This window comes from Vitis riparia, chromosome 4 (genome assembly GCF_004353265.1).
Source record: "Vitis riparia cultivar Riparia Gloire de Montpellier isolate 1030 chromosome 4, EGFV_Vit.rip_1.0, whole genome shotgun sequence".
Taxonomy (NCBI): Eukaryota; Viridiplantae; Streptophyta; class Magnoliopsida; order Vitales; family Vitaceae; genus Vitis; species Vitis riparia.
In genome coordinates this window covers 1,913,416-1,926,110 of record NC_048434.1, presented here as the reverse complement: position 1 = coordinate 1,926,110, position 12,695 = coordinate 1,913,416, and the positions used below count along the sequence as shown (strand labels likewise).

At 30.9% G+C, this 12,695-nt stretch overlaps 1 protein-coding gene across 1 annotated transcript; it reads left to right on the top strand.

Annotated features, from left to right (window-relative positions):
* The first annotated feature begins 7,921 nt into the window (after nt 1-7,921).
* On the top strand, nt 7,922-12,694 carry LOC117912326. Its single transcript, XM_034826878.1, has 10 exons — nt 7,922-8,585; nt 9,237-9,328; nt 9,678-9,780; nt 9,916-10,181; nt 10,382-10,513; nt 10,751-10,873; nt 11,417-11,545; nt 11,775-11,992; nt 12,122-12,275; nt 12,350-12,694. Exons 1-10 carry the CDS (start codon nt 8,381-8,383, stop codon nt 12,566-12,568), a joined length of 1,641 nt encoding a protein of 546 aa, XP_034682769.1. The 5' UTR covers nt 7,922-8,380; the 3' UTR covers nt 12,569-12,694.
* The last annotated feature ends 1 nt before the right edge of the window (nt 12,695 follows it).

Sequence of the window (12,695 nt, the reverse complement as noted above, 5' to 3'; positions counted from 1 at the left end):
TTTTTGTTTTTTATAATAAAAGAATAAGAAAACATATTTGTTAAAAAAATAAAGAATGTATTTATGTTTTTGAAAATAGAAAAGACTATGTTTTAATATAACATCTTTAGATGTTTTCTCTGATTATTATAAAATAATTAGAAAAATGATTGGAAACAAGACATTAAATGGGGGTTTCCGTGAAAGAGAGGGAAAGAGGAAGCTTGTGAATGAATCCAAGAATGATACAAAAAAGCAGATGGAATGAAGGAAATAATGGATGGTGACCCACTGACCCACCCCTTTCAAATAATTGTATCATGATTTGTCATTTTTTATGTGGAAATTGATGGTCAATTTCGTAAATTCAAGCAAGTGCCCACATTTTTTTTCAATTTTCACAGACTTTTTATATATATATATATATATATATATATTTGGGATTTTATTTATGCCATATTTTGCATTAATTAAAGGTTTATATAATACATATTTTGAGAATTTTTGTAACAAATTTCTTATTTTACCCTTTTGAGTTTTAAGTAATTTCTTAGAAATTTTTAAGACTAAAGACCTATTTGAGAATTGTTTTTTAGAACTGTTTTTTATTATTCAAAATAAAAAAGTGTTTTTAGATAACATCTTTTACTTTTTTTTATATATATATTATTTTCACTTATTTTTTAGAGGTTGTTTTAAGAAATAATAATATAAATATATAAAATAATTAAAAATAAATTATTAGATATAAAAATTATTTTAAAAATATTAAAAACAAGTTAAAAACATTTTAAATTTCTAAATAGATTTGTTTTATAAAAATTAATTTTATTCTCAAAAATTATTTTTTAGAATTATTTTTTAAAATAATTATTAAATAGGAACTAAATTTCATGTAATTTTATAGAAAGTCTATTTTCACAGATGTCTCAATATTTGTCCTCAAAATTGAAATTTATTTTTTAAAAAGGCCGTTTTATTTTAATCTTCGCTACAAAACAGAACAGTAAAAGGGAGTTTCCAAACAGGCCATTAACAATTTTTCCTTTTTAAACGCATCCCGACCGTCGAATTCAAATTTCAAGATAATCGAAGCCGTCAAATGTAGTCGACATGTCACACATCATTCTCCGCATCTCACATTCTCTGTAGATATATAATAAGCAAAGGTCGAGGAACAGATTGGGGACAGACTTTGTCGCGTATCCAAACAGGACCCAAGGGGAGGGGCCATTGGAGTGATGCTGTGTCAGCAGCCTCAGCTTCCAAGTGAGAGAGTTAGATTTCCCAAGAGAAAAATTAAAGAAAAAGACAGATTGAATATTCTCTCTTCTTTTCAATACATTTGTTTTTGTTTTTCGCTTTTCCTTTTCCATTGTTTTTATTATGAGGAATATTGTGGGGTTTATCCGGTGGTGGGGTTGATTTTTGATCTGGATTTTTTTTTAAATTAACAATAAAAGATAAAGAAAATAAAGAGGAAAAATAGAAGAAAAATAAAATTATTATTAAATAATTTATAAATTTATTTCCCATAAAAATAGAGAATATATAAAATTTGTGTAAACTAAATAAAAAAATTTGGGGTTTATTTGAAAATCATTCTTGAAAATTGATTACTATATTTAGAATAGAAAATATTTTATTCTAAACTAAATATAATTTTGTTTACATTAAATAAAAGTTTTATCATATTAATATTTTATTACAAATTCTCTTCACAATATCAAACTTCATCCTACAATCAACCTTGTGGGAGTTGGAGCTTGTCCTCTATACACTACATTTACAATGGAGAGTTGGAGACTCCTTCATAATTCCCTCATCCTGTGGTGTTTTTGTAGAATGTTGATGATATTGATTAGCTTTAGATCACAAAATATTCCCATCTTTTTGGATAATGCTTAGTGGGTTCTCTTGCCATGTAGCTGAGGACAGGGAGGATAGATAATTTGGTGGCAGAAAGCTTAGATTAGGGGGAAAAGGCACAAAATGCATAAAGTCAGGGTGGTGGCCGAATGCTTGTCCTGTTGCCTAACTGGTTCGGGATGGAAGTGGTGGTGTATCCAGTGTCCTATTATTCTCAATGGGGTTGCCCACTAGCAGTTTAGATCTCTGGGCATGCTGCAATTGGGAATATACCTGTGGCAATGGTGACCCATGAGCCCAGAGGCTGACCTTACAAAGTTCAAACACACCCACTCTCTCCATTTAAATTGCTATTCTATCCTTGCATAGGCACACTAGGCGTCCCTTAACTCTCATCAGGGATTAAGGGATCGGTGTTATACTTCACCTAATACATATTTAGCTCAAAAGTTTGGAGAAAGGTTCTGTTTGGAATGGAGTATTAAGATTCCAGGCCCCCAACCTAGAGTATGAATGATGAGGCCTCTATCCTCACCTAACTGCTTTTGATGCTAAGCCTTTCTTTACTCTTCTTGGAGGTTGACATTGTTGCCTGTCCCTTTCTATCTTCTTCCTTTTGGTTTTATTCTTTTGTTGGTTGGTCTACACTCTATCCTCTGCTCCTTCCATGATGCTGCACTAAGTTTTGGTACAGTCTTCAGATAGAATGACTCAAAATGGTACTAGATGTATGCAAGAATAGATAGATAGGCATTAAAGCTTTGTAAGGACAAAATGAAAATGAAAAGTTGGGTAAAATTAATGAGGGGTTGTTAATTATTTTATAAAATTAATATCATTTATGTTATTAATAGAATTATGTAATAAATGTTCGAAAATCAAAATTTTCTTTGTTTTAATGATTTGTAATTCATAAGGATACAAGGATAAAAGATATTATAGATTGATTTGGTAGTAATTATCGTAAAAACACTCTTAGTATGTAGTATTTTTATTGATAATATTTTTATTACAAACACTTTACATAAAATTATCGTAATAATGGTTGAATGACATAACAAATTTAACATATCTTCAATGGCCTTTAATTTCCAAATGAGATGATCAAAGTCTTATAGAAAAATTAATAATATAGTTAAGAATCAAAGTGTCAATATCGTTGCAAGTCTTCGTTAGAGTTTTCTCTAACTTCTCCACCACTCAAGTATAGTACACAATCTTTCTAGGTACTAATAGACATATTCTCATTCGAACCCTTCTCTCATAAAATCGAGGTCGATTGATGGTGCACCTCACGATGGGGATCTCACCAATCAATTTTTTTTGCCCCTTACAAGTTTATTGTTAACTCACACACATGTTAATAGTATTTAGATATAAATAAAAAAAATTAAAAGTAATTACAAGTATTTTATAATAATTTATATGACAAAAAAAAAAGTGATTTTTTGAAGAATTATGTAGTAATTGCAAGTATAGGTCAGACTAAGGGGACTAGGTGTCATGTTTCTTCCGAAGACATTTTAAAATTTTGGCCTCTAAAGTGGCTTTTTGGCTGCACTACAAATATTTAATAATTTTTTTAGTGTCAATCATACCCTTTAAAAATTATTACTTTCTCTCCTTCTAATAACTTAAGTTAAAAATACAAAATTCTTTTAATTTCTTACTTAAACCAAAATAGGAGTTAATTCTTGATATCAAAGCTGCTGAATGCTGAATGACATCATTTGGGTCATGTTTGGTTCAGAAAAATTTGATGAAAAAATGGATGAGAAAAAAAAATTAATTTTTTTAAATTATAAAAATTAAACAACTTAATAATATATAAAATTTTGGTTAATTTTATTTATATTTAATTTTCTTTCATATTTTTTATAATAAACCCAAATATGAAATAAATAAATTTTCTTAGGTATATTTTTTGGAATTGAAAAAAAAAGGGTAAGCCTTTTCTTAACATTAAAAATCAATCCCAACTGTCAATTAATAAGCCCAGCAAGAAAATGACAAGTACTCTCTTTTTTATTTTTTATATTTATTTTATTTATTTTTAATTTTCTGTTGGGGGTTTTGGTAGGTCAAACTTGCCTTTCTTTAATGAAGCTGAAAGCACAAAACCCACAAGTGGGCTATATGTTAGTGGGTTTTGTAATTATGTAGAGTGTTGAATAAAAGAAAAAATAATGTGTGATGCTGACTCACCATTTCACAATATTATTTGATGATTATGACATGGAAAATATTAATAATAATAAATATTATGGGTTATTATATTTTTGTATTTTAATAATGGGAGTCAACTCTGATGGTCTTCCCTCTTTGGAAAACGACAGCAATCCGTCAGAAATACGAGTCCCAAATTGTCCTCCATGCCCACCAACCAATTTTTTTTTTTTTTTTCTAAAATTAATTTTTTTAAAAATTGTTTTGAAAAGATTTTCGTGCCCAAAAGCCTTGTACGGTTTAAGGCGACCGACAATATGGCAATGTTCGGTCCTCCGAAAATGGGGGGAAACATGAATGAAAGAAAGAAATAAATAAATAAATAAAATTAATAAATTATTTTTATATATTTTTTAAAAATTATTTTTTTATTAGTTAAAAATTAAATAATTTTTAATTATATTTAATTTTTTTCATATTTTATAACGAAATTAAACAGAATTTTTTTTTAAGTATTTTTTATAAATCAAACATAACTTATAAGAGGTGTGAATATTAAATGTAATATAAAAATTTATTGTTTTTATAAAATATAGTTTAAAATTTTAAATTTTAAAATATTTATAAAAGAAAATTTATTATAAAATTTTAATAAAGGTTTAGGAATTTCACTAAAAAGGTATTAAGAAAAAAATAAAAAAGAAGGAAAATAAACAAGGGGGTGTGTCTCCGAAAAAAGGCATGCCTTGATTATCAATGTGCTTCCCAAACACATTAAAAATTCTCACTAGACTATTTTTAGTAATTATGATTAGAGTTTTAAGTTTATTATTTTTTTAATAATTCATTTATTTGTTATTTAATGTTATTACCCTTAATTGCATATAATTTTGGCTTTTAAATTTTGATAGCAAAAATAAAATATATATAAAAGATGTAAACATTTTTAAAAGAAATATTTATGCTATGTAGTAAGAAGTGTTTTTAGAAATAGTTTTTTAAAAATATTTATGAGAACAATTTTTAAAAATTATTCCATGATGTTCTATCTATAAAATGAAAGTCTCTTTGAAAATTGAAATATTTTTAATTTATTTAAAAAATAAATTTTATATGTAATGTCTTGCTCTTAATCATTTTCCATATTTTTATAATTTTTTTAAATAACTTTCTAAAAATAGGTAAAAACAACTAAAAGATATTTTATAAAGACACTGTGTTTTTGTTTTTAAAAATAAAACTTATTTTCTATTTTTTTTATTGTTAAACATGTTTTCTGCTCTTTTACTTTAGAAAACATAAATCTATTTTAAAAAATAATTACCAAAAAATACATTTTCATTCATTACTTGCACCTTATTTTTCTTTATTAAACAATTAACACAAATGTCGTATTTATGAGCTTTGTAAATTCTTGAAAATCACTAAAAAATTATTGAAGAACTATCCAAAAAAATATTTTACCTTTCATTATATAGTTGCCAAATATTTTTTATTTTTAATAATAAACAATCAAAACTTTCAATATATTTAATATCAATCAAAAATTTAAAAATAATTAAAATATTTATATTTTTACTAATAAAAATAATAATTAAAAAGATCCGTATTGTTGTTTTATTTATGGAAATAATAAAATAAAAATGTATCTAGAATGCACCAAAATGCATTTATATGATGATGAGGCTTAATAGGAAGGGTGGGAGAATGAATTGTAAGGCGTTTGAATTTGAAGTGGACCTATGAATAAAAGCAAGATTACCTAATTTTTAATTCTTGTTCATTTTCCACATTTATGACAACCAACAAATTCATTGAATTTAGGCCGTATCTTTTCAACCCTTTCAAATTCCTTTTCCAAACAAGACAAAATGTATCATATCAATTGAAAATCCAACATGAAACATTTATCTCAACATTGGTACCAATTCTCCAAATTTTCTTTATTGTACTTTAAATTACATTACATGAAATTTTTAACTTTTTAAAAATATTTTCTAAATTTGTTTCAAATTTAATTTATCTTTTTTTCTGGCTATGATTTTGTGTAACTTCAATTATTAATTTTAATTTGAAAGAATTGATCTCCTTCAAATTTCATACTGAACTTTATATATATGAGTCGAGTGCTAATCCAAGGAAAGAGAATATCAAAAAAAGAAATAAAAATCAAACATCAATTCCACCGATCCCACTGGTAATGAATAATATTTTTTAAGGATCCCATCAAAGAAAGAACAAACCGTAAAATAGTGAATTTTATGAGATATTATATTTTTTATATAGGGACTCTCATCTTTATCATACTCTTTTATCTTTTGATAAAATTATGTCATTAAAAAACATGGTTTAGAACTCCAATTCATTTTTTCCATTTTAGTTATATTGTTTGTAATCAATGGAAACTTTTTGTATTTTTATTTTTATTTAAAAAAAATATTTTAAAAAATAAAACTAGATATTAAAAATATTATAAACATTTTCTAAAATCACTATTAAACATATCTTAAATTGTTTTTAAAAAAGAACCATCTAATATACTTGAAATTTTACTCATTGTGCTCATTTCTTTTACTCCTACTATTAACTAATTTTCTTGTATCTCATTTTTATTGAAATGTTTTTTAATCATGACTTTTGAAGGGCATATGCAATTTTTAAAGAATATTTAGACTCGGAAAAAAATATTAGACTATATATATTTTAATATCACTTATTTATTTTTCAAAACATACGTTACCCTTAATGTTAGCGCCTTAAATTAGGTTGACAAATTTTGTTTTATTTATGCTATGGTCAAAGTTATTCAATCATCTATTTCAATTGAAATAAGTATATGACATCGTAATGAAATAACAACATGATAATGAGAGAGTATTTGATAATTGAAATTGAAATGAATAAGAAAAGCAAAATGAAAATGCATGAAAAAGAGTTGATAAATTAAAAATACATGGAGGGTTTTTTAAAAATACATGGAGGGAAGTTTAGATGACTACGAAGAATATTCGAATATTATCTTAGCATTGTTTTTTCAATTAAAAAAGAACTTAATTTAACTTCAAACTAAATAATGCTTACAAGCATTAACTATGAAGTGGTTTTGTTTTTTTAATGTTTTTATCTCTATTACATGTTAAATTATTTGTTTTTTTATATGTTAAAAATTTTAAAATTAATTCTTATTTGAAAAATATAATTTAACATATTTTTTTAAAATTTAAAATAATGAAACTTATATTAGAAGTTGTTGAAGTTGAAGTTTCGGGAGAAGAGAAAAAGGTGAACTAATAGTAGAGGAAGGTGATAAAGACGTGAAGATTCATTATGATAATAAGGGGGTTGAGATTTTTTGATTGGTTTAAAAATTCTACTTTATTTATTAAAAAAATAATCAAGTATTTTAATTTTTTATACTCAATGAAAAATATTTAAAAATTAATAATAAGTTAAATAAAAAATAAAAAACTAACGTTTAAATTTGAAAACAAATTATTAAAAAAAAAATACCCTTTAAATCTTGAAAAAAAAATTAGTGAAAGAACGAGGTGATGCATCGATCCACAGGTCTCAACACGGGGTTGATCGGTAATTACTTTAGGGCTTAAGAGTGATTAGATTAAATACATCCTATAGATGATCTCGAGGGGCATGAGGAGGACTGGTGCGTGAGTCGCGTGACAGTTGAGTGAGTTCACGGGAAAGCGAAACCATATGTCCATGTGTGGCCGGCCCACACGGACCGTGTTCGCATCACAAACTCAGAAAGGTGGACCCAGTGGTACAATCGTAATTCCTTACTACGCCATGCCTGTTTTCGTAAATTCATAGGTTTAAATATATATATATATGTATAAATAAGAAAAACTGAAAAAGGGAAAAAGAGAAAAATTCCCGTGCTGTACAGTACCTGTAAGTATGGGTACGACCCACTTTTTCTTTTGAACCAAACAGAAAAAAAAGGAAAAGGAAAAAAAAGAAAAAAAGAAGGAAAGAAAGTGGAATTCACTTTCAGAGCCCGAAGTTCAAAAAAATTCACGGCCTTTGTCAGAGATCTTTCAAAATTCTCAAATTCTTGTTTCGATTTTTCCTCTTCGAATCCCTCCAAAGTCCACGAAAAACAATTCTTTTTCTCAGTGCTTTTCATTTTTCGTTTCGTTTTTTCTCCGTTTGATTCCGGCGAGATTCGAATTCGCATTTTTTTCGGTTCAGGGCGGAACGACGTCGTTTCGGTTCTGGGTTTGAAATCCGTGGACTCGGTTTTGAAAAACACTTCTGCTCCCGAATTTCTCGCTCCGTGATGTGGTTTCCTCCACTGTTGCATCATTCGTTTTGCTTGGACTAGTTGAGGTAGTTCATTACAGTTATGGGCGGCGGTGGCGGTGGAGCAGGGACAGTGGAGGTGATAAGTAGCAAAGGGTGTTCAAGGCTCTTGGTGGGGATTTCGTCTTCATTGCCGCCGATGAGAGGTCTCAAGACATTTGAGCCAATGTCTCCGGCTTCATCGTCTGTGGGTCGATCCAATGGCCCTTTTTCTGGGCTCGTGATATGCGTCACAGGTCTCTCCAAAGGTGGGAAAATCAGTAATGTTTTCTAATTGTTAGCTTTTGTTTTCAAGGTTTTAGTTTTGATCTTTCATGGAGTCGCTTTTGTTTTGTTTTTTTGTTTTTTGTTTTTTGTGTTTTTTTCCTATTTGCTTTTCTGCTTTTACTTGGCCTGCCAATAAAGAAGGCAATGGTGAGAATCTTCAGATACTTGAACAAAAGCTGTGAAAATGGATTTTCTTCTTCTTTCTTCTTCTTTTTTCATTATTACCATGAATAATTCCAAGCAAGTTCTTTTCTTTTCAGATGGGTGTTAATCATTATTACAGAAGCATGATAGTACTGCTTATTTGAATGCACCGATAACATGTGGACCCATTTGCAAACAATTTAATTTCATTTTCTACTGTTTTCCTTGGAGAGGCATGAGAAAAACTTTAATGGAGAAAAAGAATTCAAATAAGGTTGAGGGATCTTGGATCTTCAGGTGACAGTGTTAAAGGGATTGCTTCTTGTGTTCTACCTCGTTATTTTCTGTTATGCAGAATACTTACAAGTTTTCACTACATAGTCTGCTGGGTGCAGATGATTGTCGGTTTCCCCATCGAGCAATGGATGGATTGTTTTTGTCATTATTATTCAAGTACTGAATCATGTTTGTGTTTTTTGGTGAAACAGAAGCAAGGAAACAAGTGATGGACGCCACCGAGCGATTAGGTGGCCAATACAGTTCTAATTTGCATCCTCAATGCACCCATCTGGTGGTCCAAATATCCTTTAACTTGATGTTGGAATTGCATTGATGTTGTCATGTTTGTGATAATTTAACATTTTAGATGGAAGATGCTCTTCTGTCTCCCTGTTTAGAACATGTGGATATTAGTTTGGAGGTCTAGTAAGACATTTAGATGATCATTTTTGGTTGGGGTAGTAACAGGAAAAGGCATCCTGAGTTGATTGTATCATCTAATTTGTTTGTTGGACTTGATGAATTCCCGGTCTAGTTCTGTGGATGCTTCTCATCATATCATTCCATGGGCGTACCTCTTATAGGTTGTTTTCTATGATTTCATGTTGTGCTTTGAAACATTATCGTTTGGACTCTTTAACACTTTTTACAGCTTTGGTGGACGCAAGTTAGACCATGCTCTGAAGCATGGATCAAAAAATGGTCTTTTTGTTGTTACACTTGGATGGTTTGTAGATAGCGTTCGAAGGAACGGTAAGAGTTGACTACACTTTGCTTGGTACTGATTAGTTATGATAAATTTAGTTGCTTATGGGAAGTGGGTCTTTTCTTACATGGATTTGGTGCAACAACATTTTACACTGAGACTCAGCTGCTTCCCTGTTTCAGTCAGATTGAGCGAATCCCTTTATTATGTTAAGAATGTGGGAGAAAATGGTGTACGCATGGATGAATTGAATCGCCTCATTGGTTTTTCTGGTGCTGAAAATTCTTGCCTTCCTGCTGGTATTTTTGAAAATGCCAAGCAATCTGTCATGACCGAGGACCCACATTTGTGGTTCTCTGGGAGAGAGTCTAAAAGAAGTGTGGACTCAACACTATCTGGTCACTCAATGTTCATTGATTCAGATATCTCAGCTGAGCTGCGGAATAAGGTAGAGAAATATCTGGTTATCCTCTGAAATTTTGGTTCACTGGAAACATGTTTCCTTATTTGTGTAAGTTTCACATGTTCATGGTAATGTTAAGGCTAGTGAGAGTTGGCTACTCCTTATTTGAGCTGAAATAGCATCCGTAATATCCAAATTGGTGCTTGGACAACCCTCTGAGACATTGTGGTTTACACATGTGTTAGGTTGTTGAGGCTGCTGCAAGAGGAGGTGCCATGCTAGTAGACCAATGGTTTGTTGGTTGCAATGCGAATTATGTTGTGTGTGAAGGGCCTTCTATACAAAGATATCTTGGGCATTCCAACAATCTTGTTACAGTAAGTGCTCCCACACTTTGTTTTTATTTCTTATTAGTGACCATTTTGTATTCTCTAGATCCATGAAGATCGGGTTTTGGCCAGTCAGGGCTGGCTGTATATATTTTGGATAGCCCGTAATGATGGCATGACGTGCCACATGAAAATCATTCATGCATGTAATTGAGATTGTAGGGTGTATTTTCTTTTTTAAATTACCATCACCATGGAATTCATTTGATGTACGGTGTGTCTCAGCCACTGTGGATTCTGAAAACGGCAAAGGAGAGATATGCACAAAGGCTTGTTCACATGTCTGCTGATTTGGCTAGGCAGGTTGGAATGGTGCTTGAAAATGTTCAAAACGGAATTGAATTGGAGGTATCATCTGATCTTTAGCTTTCTAACTGTCCTAACATTATTATAGAGGGACACTAGGCCGCCTACGGCTATTAGCAAAATCTGTTTGAAACCTCACACTTCTGAAGGATCATAAGTTGATCAAATGAAGATGTAGACTATAAATGCTACTAGTTCTAGAAGTTCTTTCATGCATAAGTTAATGAAGCCAAACGTAAATCCACGATAATGGGGTTAGCCTTTGTAATCTTACATTTCTATAATTGAGGACAGGACATATGAACTTCAAAATCAGGAAATAAAAACTCAAACTCTAATAATATCTTAATACTTGAAATCTTACTGTTCCAGACCATCCATCATTATTAACCAGCTCCTGCTTCAAAAACTCCCTAACTTTGGTTGCAAGCCTGCTTCACTGCCTGTTGAAGGCTTCTAGCATTCTCTAAGCACTGCTTTTTTGAAATTCTACTGGCCGCATTCTCTTCTCCCAGTTAATTCTTTTTCTTTGGTAGATATATAGATATCATTGATATTGATTTTATCCAGTTACTTATTTTTCAGGAAATGAACAGGGAAAATGGTCCTCAAGACACTCCCTGTCCTAGAAAGAAAGCAAGCCACGAAGAAAGGCAAGAGATTGTGAGTTTAGCAAAAGCAGGGGTTAGAAACCGCCGTGCTCGGTATATGCAGGTAACAATTTGCAACTCTTCTTATGTATGTATCTTCTTAATCTGGGTTGTTTGAATTGCAGGTAAAGATGTTTAGATTATTTCAAATTCAGAAACATCGTACAAATTACCCAGAAAATGCAATTTCCAAAGGCTCTTAGTCTTATGCATACATATGGATACATTAATGAATTGACTATTCATGTAGGTTTGAATTGTATCAAATTTGTTCATGAATTCTGTTCTTACAGACATGTCAAACCCCAATTCGTCCAATAAACCCAAGCAGCCTTCTCGATTCAATCTGCTGGTCAATATCTGAGCCAACCTCAACTGCTTCTATTTACACAGAATCATCCAGTGTAGGAGATGTTAGCGAACACCAAACATCCGTATTCTTTGATGCCAAAGGAGATGGCAAAGAGTCAGAAGCCTCTTTTGCAAACTTCTCCCGGCTACTTACAGAAAGGTTAGTGCACAATTCCCCTAAAAAACTGCACGTAATGGTCTTTGTCTTTGGCACTAAATTATGGAACTTCAAATTCATCATCTCCCCGGTCTAAATGAGTTTTGCTCATTGTGTGGCTTCTTTCTGCAGCGAGAAAGCTGAGCTAATATTCAAAGGCCACTTCCTTACTATACTGCTCCCCGTCGATAGATTTGCTGAGATGGGTCCTTCTTCAAGAACCTTTTTCAGCAGTAAAGGTTTTACCTGTCTGCAGGTGTTGGACCATATCCATGCATTTTATCAGGTATGTACAATTGTTTTTTCCATCAAACCTAGCAGTCACATCCACTCATTGAGGTGTGTTTTGCTTCCTCGCAGGAGAACATGACGCTTCATGAAATAGAAGCTGCCATTCATACTGACTCGAGGCATGCTGACAGACTCCGATCAGTGTATTCAAGCAAGGAGACAGGGGAGAGAGGTTATGCAATTTTCAAACGCATCGATTTCTTAGGCAGTCGTAAGAGTTTTGAAATGTTGAAACGGGTGAGTGGTGATAACAATAATAATGTATACGAACTGGTGATTAGAGCGTAAGATTCTGTAATTATCGAGAGATCCCAGTTGTGAAAGACACGAATATTGAGTCAATATTTCTAGGAAGATTGGAACAGTTTCCTACTTTGTGTGATTGTTATATAGCAGCTATACCTGTTGCTTTCAG